The sequence below is a fragment of the Salmo trutta genome, unplaced genomic scaffold, assembly GCF_901001165.1.
Source record: "Salmo trutta unplaced genomic scaffold, fSalTru1.1, whole genome shotgun sequence".
In the NCBI taxonomy this organism is placed as follows: Eukaryota; Metazoa; Chordata; class Actinopteri; order Salmoniformes; family Salmonidae; genus Salmo; species Salmo trutta.
The window spans coordinates 325,821-348,320 of NW_021823104.1; the positions used below are offsets into that span (position 1 = coordinate 325,821).

A 22,500-nucleotide genomic window follows, 5' to 3' on the forward strand; every position below is an offset into this window, starting at 1 on the left:
CGCCAATCCTCCAAAAGGGCTTCATGTTTTGAGAGTCCTCTACCCGAGGTATAACAAAGCCCAACCTTATATGAAATGGACGGCTGTGTAAAAAGCTCTGATACTGCTCAAATTAGGAATACAGGAGTCAGCTGTCTGCCCTACATTCACAAACAAACTGCATTAGAATATCTTACAGCATTTAGGACCTGTAAACACACAGATACAATATGCTGAAATATCAACTATGAACATTTATGATGAATGTAAACTTGACTTTATGGTAGCTGTTCAATACACAACTTCCTGAGTCCAATGTTCTCTCTTTCATTCCTGTCTGGTCCTGCCTGGCAGAAATACATACAGTAACACCTGTCTTACAGAAAACAGGGTTTACTGTACGTATTGTGTCCGGCAGGACCACGCAGCACTGAATGAGAGAACATTTAACTTGTGTATTGAACGCCTACCAAAAATAATGAGTTAAAGGGGGGTGTGTGTCACAATATTTATAAATTTAACCACCTTTACAATAAAATATTTTGACACAACCCTCCATTTCCTATATGGGAGAGTTAAGAGATATGGAACAACATGGTTGGGCTTCGCTATGCCTCGGGGGTTTAACCTCTCTAGGGTAGGGGGCAGTATTTTCACATCCGGATAAAAAACGTACCCGATTTAATCTGGTTATTACTACTGCCCAGAAACTAGAATATGCATATAATTGTTTGATTTGGATAGAAAACACTCTAAAGTTTCTAAAACTGTTTGAATGGTGTCTGTGAGTATAACAGAACTCATATGGCAGGCCAAAACCTGAGAAGATTCCATACATGAAGTGCCCTCTCTGACCATTTCTTGGCCTTCTATAGCCTCTTCATTGAAGACTGAGGATCTCTGCTGTAACGTGACCCTTTCTAAGGCTCCCATAGGCTCTCAGAAGGCGGCAAAACGTTGAATGATGACTTTGCAGCCCATGGCTGAAAAACAGTAGCGCATTTGGTAGTGGTCGATCTGAGAACAATGAGACGGGGTGCGCGCGTGCATGTGAAGAGGCCATTTTACTTTCTCAGTCTTTGAACGAAAAAGACATCTCCCGGAATATTATCACTATTTTACGAGAAAATCGCATAAAGAATTATTTTAAACAGCGTTTGACATGCTTCGAAGTACGGTAATGGAAAATTTTGATTTTTTTTGTCACGATACGCGTCCGCGCGTCACCGTTCGGGTAGTGTCTTGAACGCAAGAACAAAACAGAGGATATTTGAACATAACTATGGATTATTTTGAACCAAAACAACATTTGTGGATGAAGTAGAAGTCCTGGGAGTGCATTCTGATGAAGAACAGCAAAGGTAATCAAATTTTTCTTATAGTAATTCTGAGTTTAGTGAACGCCAAACTTGGTGGGTGTCAAATTAGCTAGCCCGTGATGGCGAGCTATCTACTCAGAATATTGCAAAATGTGCTTTTGCCGAAAAGCTATTTTAAAATCGGACACCGCGATTGCATAAAGGAGTTCTGTATCTATAATTCTTAAAATAATTGTTATGTTTTTTGTGAACGTTTATCGTGAGTAATTTAGTAAATTCACCGGAAGTTTTCGGTATGTTTGCTAGTTCTGAACGTCACATGCTAATGTAAAAGCTGGTTTTTGATATAAATATGAACTTGATTGAACAAAACATGCATGTATTGTATAATATAATGTCCTAGGTGTGCATCTGATGAAGATCATCAAAGGTTAGTGCTGCATTTAGCTGTGGTTTGGTTTTTGTGACATTATATGCTAGCTTGAAAAATGGGTATGTGATTATTTCTGGCTGGGTACTCTGCTGACATAATCTAATGTTTTGCTTTCGCTGTAAAGCCTTTTTGAAATCGGACAATGTGGTTAGATTAACGAGAGCCTTGTCTTTAAAATGGTGTAAAATAGTCATATGTTTGAGAAATTGAAGTAATAGCATTTCTAAGGTATTTGAATATCGCGCCACTCGATTCCACTGGCTGTTGACTAGGTGGGACGATTTCGTCCCACATACCCTAGAGAGGTTAAACATTTATGGGGAATTGGCACGAGCCTAATTCAGTATGGATGTGTGTACCTGTGACAGTACTAACGCAGCAGTATGACTGGTTAATGGGCTGTAGTCATGGAGAGTGTAGATCTGCTCCGGGCCAGAGGGGGGCAGTGTTTCTCTGAGTACTGCTGAGGTCAACACAGTCAGCTGCTCCACAGAGGAAGACACACAAAACGACAGCAGACGTTGATGCAGCTCCACTGGCAGCCTGTGGACAACGCATACACATGGGTTACCACAACAACACGCTACCATGACAACACACTCCTGCGACAACACGCTACCATGACAACAGGCTACCATGACAACAGGCTACCATGACAACAGGCTACTACGACCACCCAATAGCATGGGGAAGGCAAGTGTGCAGGTTTTTGTTCCAGCCCAGCTATAATACACATGAGAATGAAACTATGGTCTTCCATTCTTTACAGATATGACAACCCTCTCCAGGACCAGAGAGACACAGTTACATCCAGGTGTACTTGGTGCTAGGGTCTAGGGTGTAGGGTTTAGGGTTTAGGGTACCTCCTAGTGCACTTGGTGCTAGGGTTTAGGGTGTAGGGTTTAGGGTGTAGGGTACCTCCTAGTGTACTAGGTGGAGGCCATGATCAGGTGTAGTCAGTTAGGGTTTAGGGTGTAGGGTACATCCTAGTGTACTTGGTTGAGGCCATGATAAGGTGTACTTGGTGCTAGGGTGTAGGGTTTAGGGTTTAGGGTGTAGGGTACCTCCTAGTGTACTAGGTGGAGGCCATGATCAGGTGTAGTCAGTTAGGGTGTAGGGTTTAGGGTGTAGGGTACCCCCTAGTGTACTAGGTGGAGGCCATAATCAGGTGTAGTCAGTTAGGGTGTAGGGTTTAGGGTGTAGGGTACCCCCTAGTGTACTAGGTGGAGGCCATGATCAGGTGAGGTCAGTTAGGGTGTAGGGTTTAGGGTGTAGGGTACCCCCTAGTGTACTAGGTGGAGGCCATGATCGGTGTAGTCAGTTAGGGTGTAGGGTTTAGGGTGTAGGGTTTCCTCCTAGTGTACTAGGTGGAGGCCATGATCAGGTGTAGTCAGTTAGGGTTTAGGGTGTAGGGTACCTCCTAGTGTACTAGGTGGAGGCCATGATCAGGTGTATTCAGTTAGGGTGTAGGGTTTAGGGTATAGGGTGTAGGGTACCTCCTAGTGTACTTGGTGGAGGCCATGATCAGGTGTATTCAGTTAGGGTGTAGGGTTTAGGGTGTAGGGTACCTCCTAGTGTACTTGGTGGAGGCCATGATCAGGTGTATTCAGTTAGGGTGTAGGGTTTAGGGTGTAGGGTACCTCCTAGTGTACTTGGTGGAGGCCATGATCAGGTGTATTCAGTTAGGGTGTAGGGTTTAGGGTGTAGGGTGTAGGGTACCTCCTAGTGTACTTGGTTGAGGCCATGATCAGGTGTAGTCAGTTAGGGTGTAGGGTTTAGGGTGTAGGGTACCTCCTAGTGTACTTGTGTTGAGGCCATGATCAGGTGTAGTCTCTGGAGTGAGTCGATGACATCATGGCCGTGTTCTTTACCCGCCAGCTGCTTGGTGATCCGGCTGTAGAACTTCTGGAGCTCCACCTCCCCGATCTCCCTGGAAACAACATCACAGCTGTCACTTACATGCAGCTCCGGGTCAGAGGTGAACGACTCCAGAGAGGTATAGTACAAGGCAGGGTCAATGAGTAGCCGAGGCACTCTGTTAGACTCTAGCTAACGACGATATGCCTGTTAACAGATGCTAGCTACATGTCAGGCTAGTCTGGTGTTATATGCCCCGTTTACAGATGCTAGCTACATGTCAGGCTAGTCTGTTGTTATATGCCCGTTAACAGATGCTAGCTACATGTCAGGCTAGTTCGGTGTTATTATGCCCCGTTAACAGATGCTAGCTACGTGTCAGGCTAGTTTGGTGTTATATGCCCGTTTACAGATGCTAGCTACATGTCAGGCTAGTCTGGTGTTATATGCCCGTTTACAGATGCTAGCTACATGTCAGGCTAGTCTGGTGTTATATGCCTGTTACAGATGCTAGCTACATGTCAGGCTAATCCGGTGTTATACCCGTTAACAGATGCTAGCTACATGTCAGGCTAGTCTGGTGTTATATGCCCATTAACAGATGCTAGCTACATGTCAGGCTAGTCTGGTGTTATATGCCCGTTTACAGATGCTAGCTACATGTCAGGCTAGTCTGGTGTTATATGCCCGTTTACAGATGCTAGCTACATGTCAGGCTAGTCCGGTGTTCTATGCCCCGTTTACAGATGCTAGCTACATGTCAGGCTAGTCCGGTGTTCTATGCCCCGTTTACAGATGCTAGCTACATGTCAGGCTTGTCTGGTGTTCTATGCTTTACGACACTACAATTTAGTCACAGAAGCAAACGTGTCTCTTTTTGAATTGCAACAGCTAGAGCCTGAACAGCTAGAGCCTGGACAGCTAGAGCCTGGACAGCTAGAGCCTGAACAGCTAGAGCCTGAACAGCTAGAGCCTGAACAGCTAGAGCCTGAACAGCTAGAGCCTGAACAGCTAGAGTCTGGACAGCTAGAGCCTGAACAGCTAGAGCCTGAACAGCTAGAGCCTGAACAGCTAGAGCCTGAACAGCTAGAGCTTGAACTGCTGTTACTACTCAGGAGAAGAAGAAAAGACTGAGAAAACAGCCAGTTCATCCACTGAACACAACAAGAGGCTAAAACCAACTGGGTGATTGGTCCACGCTAAAACAAAGTGGGTGATTGGTCCACGCTAAAACAAACTGGATGATTGGTCCACGCTAAAACAAAGTGGGTGATTGGTCCACGCTAATACAAACTGGGTGATTGGTCCACGCTAAAACAAAGTGGGTGATTGGTCCACGCTAAAACAAAGTGGGTGATTGGTCCACGCTAATACAAACTGGATGATTGGTCCACGCTAAAACAAAGTGGGTGATTGGTCCACGCTAAAACAAAGTGGGTGATTGGTCCACGCTAATACAAACTGGATGATTGGTCCACGCTAAAACAAACTGGGTGATTGGTCCACGCTAAAACAAACTGGGTGATTGGTCCACGCTAAAACAAAATGGGTGATTGGTCCACGCTAATATAAACTGGGTGATTGGTCACACTAATATAAACTGGGTGATTGGTCACACTAATATAAACTGGGTGATTGGTCACACTAATATAAACTGGGTGATTGGTCACACTAATATAAACTGGGTGATTGGTCCACACAAATCAACTTGTGTAAGGAACACTTGTACAATTATTTTATTGATAGGAGTGGGGGTAAAAAGGTCCTTCTGCATTGAAAAGCAGACCAAATGAATGGTAAGTAATACAATTAAAAAAGTTGTCAAAGACTCCAGTCACCCAAGTCACTGTCTTTGGTGCTCTGGCACGGCAAAGCGGGTACCGGAGCGCCAAGTCTAGGACTCAAAGGCTCCTTAACAGCTTCTACCCCCACCAAGTCAGACTGTTCTCTCTGCTACCGCACTGCAAGCTGGTACCGGAGCACCAAGTCTAGGACCCAAAGGCTCCTTAACAGCTTCTACACTCCAAGCCATAAAACTGCTGAACATCTAAACCAATAAAATGGCCACCAGGACTATTACATTTCGGCACCAATAAAACTGTGGCACTGACTCACCCATGGATTGATGTTTCAGCATCGTATCAACGAAGAGTTCGGAGTTTGACTAGCCATGTGTGACATGGACGCGCAGTAGTTACAAGGGAGAGGCTGAATGGGTTCAGTCAGTCATCCTGTTGAGGTCTAGTTAAACTTGGACGAGGGAGAAATAACTTGTAGTATTCCTCACCATCTGGATGCCAATGTAAAGGTTGTATCAAGGTGCTGGATCAGGGTGCTGGATCAGGGTGCTGTATCAAGGTGCTGTATCAGGGTGCTGTATCAGGGTGCTGTATCAGGGTGCTGTATCATGGTGCTGTATCAAGGTGCTGTATCAGGGTGCTGTATCAGGGTGCTGTATCAGGGTGCTGTATCAGGGTGCTGTATCAAGGTGCTGTATCAAGGTGCTGTATCAAGGTGCTGTATCAAGGTGCTGTATCAGGGTGCTTATCAGGGTGCGTATCAGGGTGCTGTATCAAGGTGCTGTATCAGGGTGCTGTATCAGGTGCTGTATCAAGGTGCTGTATCAAGGTGCTGTATCAAGGTGCTGTATCAAGGTGTTGTATCAAGGTGCTGTATCAGGGTGCTGTATCAAGGTGCTGTATCAAGGTGCTTGCTGATGCGAGTTCTCTTCCCACCGGACAGTTGCAATCACGTCCCCGGAAGTAGCTAACGTGGCCGATTGTTCCATCCCCCTTCATGTTATTTTTGAGTAGGATAGCAGCCAACACTAGAAATAACGTTGGAATATGGTAGTAAACATCTGGATGTGACCGTGATCCAGTCTACAGCTCAATGGGGAGAGTTTGAGCTGCTATCCGGTAACACAACAGGGCCCATGTGCCCTTCGCTCCGCTTGTCGTGCACCGCTGTCCCTGTTGCGGATTTCAGCTGTTCTCGCCATAATATGGACTTGGTCTTTTACCAGATATGGCTATCTTCTGTATACCACTTCTACCTTGTCACAACACAACTGATTGGCTCAAACGCATTAAGAAGGAAAGAAATTCCACAAATTAACTTTAACAAGGCACACCTGTTAATTGAAATGCATTCCAGGTGACTATCTCGTGAAGCTGGTTGAGAGAATGCCAAGAAGTGTGCAAGATGTCATCAAGGCAAAGGGTGGCTACTTTGAAAAATATAAATATTTTGATTTATTTAACTCTTTTTGGTTACTACATAGTACTATGTAAAAACAGTACACGCTGATGAAACTGGGTTTGCACAACCAAATAATTTCCTGCGCAAACTGTCAGAAACAGTCTCAGGGAAGCTCATTCGTGTGTGCTCGTCATCATCACCAGGGTCGTGACCGATTCACCTCTCGATGGCCACTGGCACACTGGAGAAGTGTGCTCTTCATTCCTCACCAGGGTCGTGACCGACTGGAGAAGTGTGCTCGTCATCATCACCAGGGTCGTGACCGATTGACCTTCGATGGCCACTGGCACACTGGAGAAGCTCTCCACGGATTATTAATCCACGTTTCTACCTGCACCTGGCTGATGGCGAACGGTTTATACGAATACTGTGAACAGAGTCCCCATGGTGGCGGTGGGGTTATGGTACGGGCGGACATAAAGCTACCGACAACGAACACAATTGCATTTTATCAATGGCAATTTTTAATGTACAGAGATTCCGTGGCCCATCGTCGTGCCTATTCATTTTATATTTTTTATTTATTTAATTAGGCAAGTCAGTTAAGAACAAATTCTTATTACAATGATGGCCTACCCCTGCCAAACTCCGGACGACGCTGGGCCAATTGTGTGCCGCCATATGGGACTCCCAATCACAGCGGATGTGATACAGCCTGGATTCAAACCAGGGACTGTAGTGGTGCCTCTTGCAACTGATATGCAGTGCCTTAGACCGCTGCGCCACTCGGGGAGCCAAAATTCATCACTGCCATCACCTCATGTTTCAGCATGATAATGCACGGCCCCATGTCGCAAGGATAATGTCATGAGGTTGGTCTGTGGGTAAGGTTTATGACCCCCATAAATACCTTTCTCTCTTCCCTCTCTCTCTGACCCCACTGAAGGACTCTCGAATGGCCTTTGTTAACAATAAAGAGTCTGGGGAACATCAAACAAGTGGGGGGAAAGGAAACCCATATTTCAGTAATAGAACCAGTTGGCAATATGCATGGTACTTAATGAGTATGATGTCAGATCAGTTGGCGTCTGAGACATTATGACTGATGACAGGACGACATAAACTGTATCTGGGAAAGTCTACACATTCTAGTTATCAGATTCACATGGAATTGTTGTGCTATTTAAATGTTTAAATATGAAACTATTTGTGAAAAGATTAAACGTAATTTTAGCTTCCAAATGAGAGAATTGGGTTTTCATAAGGTTAGAGCCCTGCTCAATCATTGGCCCCGCCCCTGTGAAGAGACATTGGTTATAACACTATGAAACACACCCTTCTCTCCCTTCACTATATAAGCCCGTTGATGAAAATGTAACCTCCTGTTTCCAAGGACGATAGGACGACGGTTCCACGTTAAAAAGGCCTGACATGTCAACTACAGAACTAAGCCAACCTCAGCGTGAGCTTTGGTTGTGAATGGTATGAACTTTGAATCTTATTCACTAAAGAAGTGAGACATCCTAACCGTTGAGTAGCAACAGCAGCTGTAAACGTGGGCTAGGAAAGGACGGAGGGCATATCCAGTCTAACAGACAACGAAGATACTACAACGTAACCAATTTACCACCAGAGACAATTCTTCCGAGGACAGGAAGATCTCTGTTGGCCAACACGGCCAGCATCTACGACAACCTACTGAAGCGCAGCTCAGAGTAAATATTTATGCATTTTCCTTTTCCAAATGGGCGGTAATTTAGAATGCATAAGATACTGTATTTACGAAAGTTTAGCTTCTCCCTTTGTTCCTCAGTCTTCCGCTATTTCATTCAAGCCCAACCCCCTTTCTTTGCGTAACAAGCCGTCATACAGGTTCCGTCCACCAGGGACGTTTTCTGTATGACATCATTTGCATTCTGTGTATATGTAATTCTGTGTGATTAGTAGGTATTTAGGAAATAAATAATTAAACCCAATTTTGTATTGATGATTCAACTTGTTAGCCAGAGTTCGTGAAGATAACCAAGAATTTACAACTTTCAGATGAGACTGAAATAAGGTGACGATTAATATGACTGCTATTGATGTCAAATATTACTAAGTCTTTCAGAGTTTATTCGGAAGATAACAAGCTCTATAACACCTCTTTCGTGGTGCCCCGACTTTCTAGTTAATTACATTTACATGATTAGCTCAATCAGGTGATATTAATTACAGAGAAAGGATTTTATAGAATAGCATGTCATATCACTTAATCCGGCATAGCCAAAGACACGACAATATGAACACAATTCCTGGCAGCTGAAAATGTCCCAGTTCTTCCATGGCCAGCATACTCATCAGACATGTCACCCACTGAGCATGTTTGGGATGCTCTGGACTCGACATGTTTGACAGCGTGTTCCAGTTCCCGCCAATATCCAGCACTTCTCACAGCCATTTGTATTTTATTTAATATGAAGAGTGGGACAACATCCACAATCAACAGCCTGATCAACTCTATGTGAAGGAGATGAGCTGCATGAGGACAATTGTGGTCACAACAGATACTGACTGGTTTTCTGATCCACACCCCTACCCAGGGGCGGAAATCCCGGGGGGGACAGGGGGACACGACCCCCCCATCCTGGGAAAAAATATGATTTGTCCCCCCCACTATATCACTGAAACATAACTATGTAATTTAAATAATATTAATAATACGCAATTGAAAGCAATTGTGCTGATTATAGACACTTAATAGTGCGTTTTTAAGTTTCAAAAGATTGCGACCCCCCGCCCTTTGCCTCACAATGGTTTGATCCACTGCCAGTTCCTTAGCTTGCTACGTAACTGACGTGAGGTTTCATCCAGTCAATCACGCACACACACACTAGCTGAATATGCAGAGCTAGCGCGCAAATATTAACTATTAACCTAGCTAGTACCTATTTCCATTTATGTGGCGTCGTCAAAGATGGAAATCAGCATGCAGATGATGTAAGTTAGTGCTTCAAAGTCCCTGTGATAAGGTTAGCGATAACTGAACAGAACTACACTCTAGTCTACCATTGTCTTAAATATATTTAATGGTCTCGTTGCAAAAGCTAAATTGTCGCAAGGGAACTTTTATTTATTTATTTTTATTTCACCTTTATTTAACACGGGTAGCAAAGATTATAGCAACACCACTAAAACTGACTTGGTGCTCGCTAGCTTTGCAAATTCAGCTATTGTTGGAAGCGAGCCAATATGAAACAAACTATTAAAATTACAAAAGGTTGCAGCATATGTTGTGTAAATGGTGAACTCATACAGCTGTCAACTCTTGTCATTTTAATCCGTTTCACATTTGCTAGCTACCTTTTAGATCGAAGCCCAAATAGAATGATAGAAGATGATAGAAGCCCATCTCCTACTGTAAATAACCTACACACGTGTGTGTGTGTAGCCAGCCAGGCCAGGTAGAAAAATGGCAGAAAAATAAAAGACGGACATCAGAGTATTTTTCAGTACACCAAAACGCATAGTAAGAACCCTAGTAGCCTAATATCTCAAAGACTAGTTGATAAATGTTCATAGAAAGAAATGAAATTCTAATGGAAATGTTCCCAATGATGTCATTAGGCAGAGCAGGCAACAGATGGCACACAGACAGCAGAGTTGGGGACAGATATGCAGGGACAGACTGGCAGAGACAGGGAGTCTCAGGTACGTTTGTTGAGTCTTTGTTTGGCAACATTATGAAAGGTTCTCCATTTTTTTGACTTGTAAAATAGGAACATAATTGGAAAATGCCATGGATACCCCCACTCTCAACTTAAACTGGTGACTGAACTAAGATTTGTTAAAGGCAATGGTATTGCTGTTGTGATTAGTTGTGTAGTTTTGGGTACCGGTAGTTAGGAGTACGGCAAACACCCTTATTTCTTTGGTTCCTCAATATACATTTACCATATTACAATGTAGGCTATGTGTTACAGCACTACTTTTGGTGTCCCCCTCAGGAATTGCTCTTGGAGAAAATGTCATGTAATTGTCCCCTCTAAAGTGGATATCAGATTTTCGCCCCTGCCCCCCCTTTTTTTAAGTATCTGTTACCAACAGATCCATATCTGTATTCTCAGTCATGTGAAATCTATGATTAGGGCCTAAAATATTTATTTCAATTGACTGATTTCCTTCTATGAAACTGTAACTCACTAAAAATCTTAGAAAATGTTGCGTTTATATTTTTGTTCAGTGTACCTTACCAGCTCGGTTGTGGTTGCGAGGTGACAAGAGCAAACTAACACCAACAACATGACATGTAGCGGGGGTACGACGAACAGAAGCAGGCGGAGAACAGTGTCCTTTCCTCGACTTGACCTCTGCTCTGAACACCGCTAACTGCCGGGTCTTACCTGGCTTGTTGATCAAACTCTCTGTTCCTGCTGAATACATCGTAGCGTCCAAACAATGTTTGTAAATTGTCCGCTCGGGAAACATGTCCCGACTGACAATCACGTGAATTCTCCACTAGTTCCGCGTTGTCAGCGAGTCTGCCCGTTAATGACGTATTTCATTACGCTGTAGTTTTAACCGGTATTTAACTAGACAAGTCAGAACAAATACTTATTTACATGGACGGTCTACTCCGGCCAAAACCGGATGACGCTGGGTCAATTGTGCGCCGCCCTAGGGGGACTCCAAACCATGGCCGGATGTGATACAGCCTGGATTTGAACCAGGGACTGTAGTATGCCTCTTGCACTGAGATGCAGTGCCTTAGACCGCTGCGCCACTCGGCCATCTTCACGGACGTGGTCACTGGTCCAGGGACATCAGCGCATAGAAAATCCAATATGGCTGCCAACGAATTACAAAAATATAAATATTATTTTGTATTATTATTTTATTAACATCAAATCAATACAAAAAGTATATTTAATAAAATTTAAGAACAATTGATTCTCTCTCTCTCTCCCCTCCCTCTATTTCTCTCTCTCTACCTCTCTCTCTCTCTGTCTCTCTCTGTCTCTCTCTCTCTCTCCCTCCCTCTATTTCTCTCTCTCTCTCTTTCTCTCTTTCTCTCTCTCTCTCTTTCTCTCTTTTCTCTCTCCCCCCTCCCTCTCTTTCTCTCTCCCCCCTCCCTCTCTCTTTCTCTCTCCCCCTCTCTCTCTCTCTCTCTCTCTCTCTCTCTCTCTCTCTCTCTCTCTCTCTCTCTCTCTCTCTCTCTCTCTCTCTCTCCTCTCTCTCTCTCTCTCTCCTCTCTCTCTCTCTCTCTCTCTCTCTCTCTTCTCTCTCTCCCCTCTCTTCTCTCTCTCTCTCTCTCTCTCTCTCTCTCTCTCCCTCCCTCCCTCCCTCCCTCCCTCTTCCTCTCTCTCTCTCTCTCTCTCTCTCTCTCTCTCTCCCCCCTCCCTCTATCTCAGTTCAAAGGGGCATTATTGGTTCTTTCACACCCTGCCGCTCAGCGCGATGCACTTGTTATTTTCACCCTCACCCCGCCCCGCTCTTTCTGTGTCTGTGTGGCAGGTGACATTTCGGTAGTATGAATTCACTTCTCAGTCCAGCTGATCTGTCCTCAGATAAACATCTGTTTGCTTAGAATGGAGTAAACCTCTCTCTTTCTCTCTCTCTCTGTCTCTCTCTCTCTGTGTCTCTCTCTCTCTCTCTGTCTCTCTCTCTCTCTCTGTCTCTCTCTCTGTCTCTCTCTCTCTCTGTCTCTCTCTCTCTACACCTCTCTCTCTGTCTCTCTCTCTCTCTCTGTCACTCTCTCTCTACACCTCTCTCTCTCTCTCTCTCTCTCTCTCTCTCTCTCTCTCTCTCTCTCTCTCTCTCTCTCTCTCTCTCTCTCTCTCTCTCTCTCTCTCTCTCAGAGCAGCATTAGATGCATGGGTGTCAGCGACTCTATACAGTCAGTTCGTCGTCTTTGTCAGGTAAATAACTTTCATTCATTTATGTTTTCAACTGCTAAGCAACAGCTGGGTAACGATGTAATGATTTAAATAGTTTAATTATCTAATGTGTCTCACTTTAACCAAAACGATGGAGAGGAGAGAGAGAGAGAACTGGAGGAGAGAAACAGAAAGATAGTGTGAAAGAGAGAGAGAGAGAACTGGAGGACTATCTGCTGGTTTTGCATTTTAGTCATTTAGCAGACGCTCTTATCCAGAGCGACTTACAGAAGTGAATGCATACATTTCATTTCATGCATTTTTGTAAAAAAAAATTTGCACTGGCCCCCCCGTGGGAATCAAACCCACAACCCTGGCGTTGCAAACACCATGCTCTACCAACTGAGCCACGGGGAAGGCCAGTATGTATAATACACCATGCTGGCGTTGCAAACACCATGCTGGCGTTGCAAACACCATGCTGGCGTTGCAAACACCATGCTGGCGTTGTAAACACCATGCTCTACCAACTGAGCTACAGGGAAGGCCAGTATGTATAACACACCATGCTGGCGTTTGTAAACACCGTGCTGGCGTTTGTAAACACCGTGCTGGCGTTTGTAAACACCATGCTGGTGTTGTAAACACCATGCTCTACCAACTGAGCCACAGGGAAGGCCAGTATGTATAACACACCATGCTGGCGTTGCTCTACCAACTGAACCACAGGGAAGGCCAGTATATATAACCACACCATGCTGGCGTTGCTCTACCAACTGAACCACAGGGAAGGCCAGTATGTATAACACGCCATGCTGGCGTTGCTCTACCAACTGAACCACAGGGAAGGCCAGTATGTATAACACACCATGCTGGCGTTGCTCTACCAACTGAACCACAGGGAAGGCCAGTATGTATAACACACCATGCTGGCGTTGCTCTACCAACTGAACCACAGGGAAGGCCAGTATGTATAACACGCCATGCTGGCGTTGCTCTACCAACTGAACACAGGGAAGGCCAGTATGTATAACACACCATGCTGGCGTTGCTCTACCAACTGAACCACAGGGAAGGCCAGTATGTATAACACACCATGCTGGCGTTGCTCTACCAACTGAGCCACAGGGAAGGCCAGTATATATAACACACCATGCTGGCGTTGCTCTACCAACTGAACCACAGGGAAGGCCAGTATGTATAACACACCATGCTGGCGTTGCTCTACCAACTGAACCACAGGGAAGGCCAGTATATATAACACACCATGCTGGCGTTGCTCTACCAACTGAAGGCCCATTCAGATTTTCTACATGTTCAGTGAAAGTTCCAAAGTGATACTAATGCTGAGTCAGTATAGTACAGTACTGTAAGTACATAGTACATAGTCAGTACAGTACAGTACTGTAAGTATATAGTACATACAGTCAGTATAGTACAGTGTAGTACTGTACAGTAAGTATATAGTATATACAGTCAGTATAGTACAGTGTAGAACTGTACAGTAAGTATATAGTACATAGTCAGTACAGTATAGTATAGTACAGTACAGTAAGTATATAGTACATACAGTCAGTATAGTACAGTGTAGTACTGTACAATAAGTATATAGTACATGCAGTCAGTACAGTATAGTATAGTACAGTACAGTAAGTATATAGTACATACAGTCAGTATAGTACAGTGTAGTACTGTACAGTAAGTATATAGTACATGCAGTCAGTACAGTATAGTATAGTACATACAGTCAGTATATAGTATATACAGTCAGTATATTGTAGTATAGTATATAGTTAGTATATACAGCCAGTATAGTACAGTAAGCACATAGTATATACAGTCAGTATAGTACAGTACAATATAGTACAGTAAGTATATAGTATGTACAGTCAGTATAGGACAGTACGATATAGTACAGTAAGTATATAGTATATACAGTCAGAATAGTATAGTACAGTATAGTACAGTAAGTATACAGTGTATACAGTCAGTATAGTATAGTATAGTACAGTAAGTATATAGTATATACAGTCAGTCAGTATAGTACAGTATAGTACAGTAAGTATATAGTATATACAGTCAGTATAGTACAGTATAGTATAGTACAGTAAGTATACAGTGTATACAGTCAGTATAGTACAGTAAGTATATAGTGTATACAGTCAGTATAGTACAGTATACTATAGTACAGTAAGCACATAGTATATACAGTCAGTATAGTACAGTATAGTACAGTACGTATATAGTGTATACAGTCAGTCAGTATAGTATATTATAGTACAGTAAGTACATAGTGTATACAGTCAGTATAGTACAGTATAGACAGTATAGTACAGTAAGTATATAGTGTATACAGTCAGTATAGTACAGTATAGTATAGTACAGTAAGTATATAGTGTATACAGTCAGTATAGTACAGTATCGTAGCCCTACATTCTGGCACAGAGACTCATTCGGGACTACTCCTTAGATGGGGGCTGGTTCTCCTTAGGGATGTGTTTTGTCTCCTTAGATGGGGGCTGGTTCTGTGGCTGTTGGACTTCCTGAGCCAACGGTCACAGCGAGTCAGAATAGGTCCCCACGTGTCAGACATATGCACCACTAACACAGGCTCTCCTCAGGGATGTGTTTTGTCCCCACTCCACCACCAACACAGGCTCTCCTCAGGGATGTGTTTTGTCTCCACTTCACCACCAACACAGTCTCTCCACAGGGATGTGTTTTGTCTCCACTCCACCACCAACACAGGCTCTCCTCAGGGATGTGTTTTGTCCCCACTCCACCACCAACACAGGCTCTCCTCAGGGATGTGTTTTGTCCCCACTCCACCACCAACACAGGCTCTCCTCAGGGATGTGTTTGTCCCCACTCCAACACAGGCTCTCCTCAGGGATGTGTTTTGTCTCCACTCCACCACAGGCTCTCCTCAGGGATGTGTTTTGTCTCCACTCCACCACCAACACAGGCTCTCTCAGGGATGTGTTTTGTCCACACTCCAACACCAACACAGGCTCTCCTCAGGGATGTGTTTTGTCCCCACTCCACCACCAACACAGCCTCTCCTCAGGGATGTGAATTTGTCCCCACTCCAACACAGTCTCTCCACAGGGATGTGTTTTGTCTCCACTCCACCACCAACACAGGCTCTCCTCAGGGATGTGTTTTGTCCCCACTCCACCACCAACACAGGCTCTCCTCAGGGATGTGTTTTGTCCCCACTCCACCACCACCACAGGCTCTCCTCGGGGATGTGTTTTGTCTCCACTCCACCACCAACACAGGCTCTCCTCAGGGATGTGTTTTGTCCCCACTCCACCACCAACACAGGCTCTCCTCAGGGATGTGTTTTGTCTCCACTTCACCACCAACACAGCCTCTCCACAGGGATGTGTTTTGTCTCCACTCCACCACCAACACAGGCTCTCCTCAGGGATGTGTTTTGTCCCCACTCCACCACCAACACAGGCTCTCCTCAGGGATGTGTTTTGTCCCCACTCCACCACCAACACAGGCTCTCCTCAGGGATGTGTTTTGTCCCCACTCCAACACAGGCTCTCCTCAGGGATGTGTTTTGTCTCCACTCCACCACAGGCTCTCCTCAGGGATGTGTTTTGTCTCCACTCCACCACCAACACAGGCTCTCCTCAGGGATGTGTTTTGTCCACACTCCAACACCAACACAGGCTCTCCTCAGGGATGTGTTTTGTCTCCACTCCACCACCAACACAGGCTCTCCTCAGGGATGTGTTTTGTCTCCACTCCACCACCAACACAGTCTCTCCTCAGGGATGTGTTTTGTCCCCACTCCACCACCAACACAGCCTCTCCTCAGGGATGTGTTTTGTCTCCACTCCACCACCACCACAGGCTCTCCTCAGGGATGTGTTTTGTCCCCACTCCACCACCAACACAGGCTCTCCTCAGGGATGTGTTTTGTCTCCACTCCACCACCCCACAGGCTCTCCTCAGGGATGTGTTTTGTCTCCACTCCACCACCAACACAGCCTCTCCTCAGGGATGTGTTTTGTCCCCACTCCAACACAGGCTCTCCTCAGGGATGTGTTTTGTCTCCACTCCACCACCAACACAGCCTCTCCTCAGGGATGCGTTTTGTCTCCACTCCACCACCAACTCTCTCTGTCTCTCTTGTTTCTCTCCAGGTTTAACCCAGATATCATATGCCACACACACACACACACACACACACACACACACACACACACACACACACACACACACACACACACACACACACACACACACACACACACACACACACACACACACAGCGACTGTTTCCGGTCTCAGACCTGTAACATCTGAATACATTCAACAAGCCTCATTCAGAATATATATACAGGTTCTGAATCCGCTCGGACTCTGAGTTCTGTCCCTGTTGTCATGTTATCAAGAGATTCGTAAAGTTTTGTACATTTGTAGAAACATTCGCAAGTAAAAATGTGATTTGAGCAGCTCTGTGGGCCGGAACTTTAACTCCTGACCAATCATTTCGCTCTACCAAAACCACAGCTATTGGCTGAATTGTACATCCATCACGTCTCAGGAAGTAGCTGAGGTCAATAAAACCAAAACCATCTCCTGGGAGGAAATCAACCCTTTTATTTGTGGACATAGATTGTTTTTGTGAAAAGGCACGACATTAGTTTGCTTATCAAGTGAAATGCAGAAAGTATTCAGACCCCCTTTTAGCCACATGTTGTTACCTTACAGCCTTATTCTAAAATGGATTAAATCAATACAACATGTACCTTACAGCCTTATTCTAAAATGGATTAAATCAATACAACATGTACCTTACAGCCTTATTCTAAAATGGATTAAATCAATACAACATGTTGTTACCTTACAGCCTTATTCTAAAATGGATTAAATCAATACAACATGTACCTTACAGCCTTATTCTAAAATGGATTAAATCAATACAACATGTACCTTACAGCCTTATTCTAAAATGGATTAAATCAATACAACATGTACCTTACAGCCTTATTCTAAAATGGATTAAATCAATACAACATGTACCTTACAGCCTTATTCTAAAATGGATTAAATCAATACAACATGTACCTTACAGCCTTATTCTAAAATGGATTAAATCAATACAACATGTACCTTACAGCCTTATTCTAAAATGGATTAAATCAATACAACATGTACCTTACAGCCTTATTCTAAAATGGATTAAATCAATACAACATGTTGGTACCTTACAGCCTTATTCTAAAATGGATTAAATCAATACAACATGTACCTTTAGCCTTATTCTAAAATGGATTAAATCAATACAACATGTTGGTACCTTACAGCCTTATTCTAAAATGGATTAAATCAATACAACATGTACCTTACAGCCTTATTCTAAAATGGATTAAATCAATACAACATGTACCTTACAGCCTTATTCTAAAATGGATTAAATCAATACAACATGTTGGTACCTTACAGCCTTATTCTAAAATGGATTAAATCAATACAACATGTTTACAGCCTTATTCTAAAATGGATTAAATCAGTACAACATGTTGTTACAGCCTTATTCTAAAATGGATTAAATCAATACAACATGTACCTTACAGCCTTATTCTAAAATGGATTAAATCAATACAACATGTACCTTACAGCCTTATTCTAAAATGGATTAAATCAATACAACATGTACCTTACAGCCTTATTCTAAAATGGATTAAATCAATACAACATGTACCTTACAGCCTTATTCTAAAATGGATTAAATCAATACAACATGTACCTTACAGCCTTATTCTAAAATGGATTAAATCAATACAACATGTTGGTACCTTACAGCCTTATTCTAAAATGGATTAAATCAATACAACATGTACCTTACAGCCTTATTCTAAAATGGATTAAATCAATACAACATGTACCTTACAGCCTTATTCTAAAATGGATTAAATCAATACAACATGTTTACAGCCTTATTCTAAAATGGATTAAATCAATACAACATGTACCTTACAGCCTTATTCTAAAATGGATTAAATCAATACAACATGTACCTTACAGCCTTATTCTAAAATGGATTAAATCACTACAAATGTCATCAATCTACACACAATACCCCATAATGACATCACAATACCCCATGATGACATCACAATACCCCATAATGACATCACAATACCCCATGATGACATCACAATACCCCATGAAGACATCACAATACCCCAATAATGACATCACAATACCCCATAATGGAGAAGTGAAACCAGGTTTTTAGACATTTTTGCAAATGTATTAAAAATAAAAACAGAAATACCTTATTTACATAAGTATTCAGACCCTGGATCATCTGTGAGATGTTTCTAGAAGTTGGTTGGAGTCCACCTGTGGTAAATTCAACTGATTTGGAAAGGCACACGCCTGTCTATATAAGTTCCCACAGTTGACAGTGCTTTGGGCACACAATGCAAATAGTCCGGGTACCTGTTCAGGAGTCTTATGGCTTGGGGGTGAAAACTTTTTGAGAAGCCTTTTTGTCCTAGACTTGGCACTCCGGTACCGCTTGCCATGTGGTAGTAGAGAGAACAGTCTATGACTGGGGTGGCTGGGGTCCTTGACAATTTTTAGGGCCTTCCTCTGACACCGCCTGGTGTAGAGGTCCTGGATGGCAGGCAGCTTAGTAGTCCCTCTGTAGTGCCTTACGGTCAGATGCTGAGCAGTTGCCATACCAGGCAGTGATGCAACCAGTCAGGATGCTCTCGATGTTGCACACCAAGGAACTTGAAGCTCTCACCCTGCTCCACTACAGCCCCGTCGATGAGAATGGGGGCGTGCTCGGTCCTCCTTTTCCTGTAGTCCACAATCATCTCCTTAGTCTTGGTTACGTTGAGGGAGAGGTTGTTATTCTGGCACCACATGGCCAGGTCTCTGACCTCCTCCCTATAGGCTGTCTTGTCGTTGTCAGTGGTCAGGCCTACCACTGTTGTGTCGTCTGCAAACTTAATGATGGTGTTGGAGTTGTGCCTGGCCGTGCAGTCATGAGTGAACAGGGAGTACAGGAGGGGACTGAGCACGCACCCCTGAGGGGCTCCAGTGTTGAGGATCAGCGTGGCAGATGTGTTGTTACCTACCCTCACCATCTGGGGGCTGCCTGTCAGGAAGTCCAGGATCCAGTTGCAGAGGGATGTGTTTAGTCCCAGAGTCATTAGCTTATTGATGAGCTTTGAGGGCACTATGGTGTTGAACACTGAGCTGTAGTCAATGAATAGCATTCTCACACAGGTGTTCCTTTTGTCCAGGTGTGAAAGGGCAGTGTGGAGTGCAATAGAGACTGCATCATATGTGGATCTGTTGGGGCGGTATGCAAATTGGAGTGGGTCTAGGGTTTCTGGCTTTGTTGAATATTTTCTTTCTTGTTGAACCGACCGTGGGACAGACTAAGTTTGTTCCCACACTCAGGACTTTGACTCTATGTAGGTTACAAATACTTTTTTAAAAATCAGGAATCAAAGTAAGACCCAAGTGCAGACTGTGTGAAGTAACAATGTTTATTGTAACCACCGGGGCAGGCAAACGACAGGTTATGGCAGGCCGGGGTCGATAATCCAGAGTAGAGGCCAAGGTACAGGACGGCAGACAGCAGGTCAGGCCGGGGTCGATAATCCAGAGTAGAGGCCAAGGTACAGGACGGCAGACAGCAGGTCAGGCCGGGGTCGATAATCCAGAGTAGAGGTCAGGGTACAGGACGGCAGACAGCAGGTCAGGCCGGGGGTCGATAATCCAGAGTAGAGGCCAGGGTACAGGACGGCAGACAGCAGGTCAGGCCGGGGTCGATAATCCAGAGTAGAGGCCAAGGTACAGGACGGCAGACAGCAGGTCAGGCCGGGGTCGATAATCCAGAGTAGAGGTCAAGGTACAGGACGGCAGACAGACTCAGGGTCAGGTCAGGCCGGGGTCGATAATCCAGAGTAGAGGTCAAGGTACAGGATGGCAGACTCAGGGTCAGGTCAGGCCGGGGTCGATAATCCAGAGTAGAGGTCAGGGTACAGGATGGCAGACAGCAGGTCAGGCCGGGGTCGATAATCCAGAGTAGAGGTCAAGGTACAGGACGGCAGACAGACTCAGGGTCAGAGACAAGCAGTGGTCAGGTGGGAGGGTACAGGTATAAGTCCCATTCTGTTAAAGGTCCCCAAAGCACACACCTCCCTTGGTCTTTTCAGTTCGCCGCAGCCAGCGACCGGAACGAGCTGCAACAAACACTCAAACTGGACAGTTTTATCTCCATCTCTTCATCAATCATGGACACTCTTACTGACAGTTGTGGCTGCTTTGTGTGATGTATTGTTGTCTCTACCTTCTTGTGCTGTTGTCTGTGCCCAATAATGTTTGTACCCTGTTTTGTTCTGCTACCATGTTGTGTTGCTACCATGTTGTTGTTATGTTGTGTTTCTACCATGTTGTGTTGCTGCCATGCTGTGTTGCTACCATGTTGTGTTTCTACCATGCTGTGTTGTCATGTTGTGTTTCTACCATGCTGTGGTGCTACCATGCTGTGTTTCTACCATGCTGTGTTGCTACCATGCTGTGTTGCTACCATGCTGTGTTGCTACCATGCTGTGTTGTCATGTTGTGTTTCTACCATGCTGTGGTGCTACCATGCTGTGTTGTCATGTTGTGTTTCTACCATGCTGTGTTTCTACCATGCTGTGGTGCTACCATGCTGTGTTGTCATGTTGTGTTTCTACCATGCTGTGGTGCTACCATGCTGTGGTGCTACCATGCTGTGTTGTCATGTTGTGTTTCTACCATGCTGTGTTTCTACCATGCTGTGTTGTCATGTTGTGTTTCTACCATGCTGTGGTGCTACCATGCTGTGTTTCTACCATGCTGTGTTTCTACCATGCTGTGTGCTTACCATGCTGTGTTGTCATGTTGTGTTTCTACCATGCTGTGGTGCTACCATGCTGTGTTTTCTACCATGCTGTGGTGCTACCATGTTGTTTGTCTTAGGTCTCTCTTTATGTAGTGTTGTGTTGTCTATCTTGTCGTGATGTGTATTTTTCTTACATTTATTTGTATTTTTAATCCCAGCCCCCGTCTCCGCAGGAGGCCTTTTCGGTAGGTCGTCAATGTAAATAAGAATTTGTTCTTAACTGACTTGCCTAGTTAAATATAGATTTTTTTAAATGCCAGAGCTGAGGATGATGTTAAAGCGTTTAAGTCTATCTCTCTCCCTTTCCCTCTCTCTCTCTCTCTCTCTCCCTTTCCCTCTCTCTTTCCCTCTCTCTCTCCCTCTCTCTCCCTTTTTCTCTCTCTCCCCCTCTCTCTCTCCCTCTCTCTTTCCCTCTCTCTTTCCCTATCTCTCTCTTTTCCCTCTGTCTCTCCCTCTGTCTATCCCCTCTCCCTCTCTCTCTCCCTCTTTCTCCCTCTCTCTCTCCCTCTCCCCTCTCTCTCTCCCTTTTCCCTCTCTCTTGCTTTTCCCTTATTTCTCTCTCTCTCTCCTCTCTCTTTCCCTCTCTCTCTCCCTCTCCCTCTCTCTCCCTCTCCCTCCTCTCTCCCTCTCCCTCTCTCTCTCCCTCTCCCTCTCTCTCTCTTTCCCTCTCTCTCTCCCTCTGTCTCTCCCTCTGTCTCTCCCTCTGTCTCTCCCTCTCTCTCTCCCTCTCTCTCTCCCTCTGTCTCTCCCTCTCTCTCTCCCTCTCTCTCTCCCTCTCCCTCTCTCTCTCTCTTTCCCTCTCTCTCTCCATCTATGTCCCCCGACCCTGTCCACCCCCTCTCTTTCAGTAGAATAGATTCAAGGTATAATGTACAGACAAAGGTATGGTAGGATGTGGATACAGTGAGGGTTAACCTGTGCATAGAGTGATGATGAAAG

The 22,500-nt window shown here is 44.5% G+C and overlaps 2 protein-coding genes and 1 long non-coding RNA gene across 8 annotated transcripts in view; 2 read left to right on the plus strand and 1 right to left on the minus strand.

Moving 5' to 3' along the window:
* LOC115188923 (AP-5 complex subunit zeta-1) overlaps positions 1 to 22,500 on the plus strand; it is a 389,472-nt gene that overhangs the window by 18,993 nt on the left and 347,979 nt on the right. The window lies entirely within an intron of this gene.
* On the minus strand, positions 2,178 to 3,503 carry LOC115188931 (uncharacterized). The gene is made up of 2 exons (XR_003876634.1): positions 3,451 to 3,503; positions 2,178 to 2,274 (listed from the first exon to the last, which is right to left on the minus strand). It is a non-coding gene; the product is annotated as an uncharacterized LOC115188931 (long non-coding RNA).
* Positions 12,555 to 22,500, plus strand: part of LOC115188922 (caspase recruitment domain-containing protein 11) — a 92,616-nt gene continuing 82,670 nt past the window's right edge. For both annotated transcript variants that reach the window (XM_029747748.1, XM_029747749.1), the window contains exon 1: positions 12,555 to 12,686. In XM_029747748.1, coding sequence (XP_029603608.1) covers positions 12,638 to 12,686 — 49 coding nt within the window. In that variant the 5' untranslated portion in view covers positions 12,555 to 12,637. The remainder of the gene's footprint in view (positions 12,687 to 22,500) is intronic.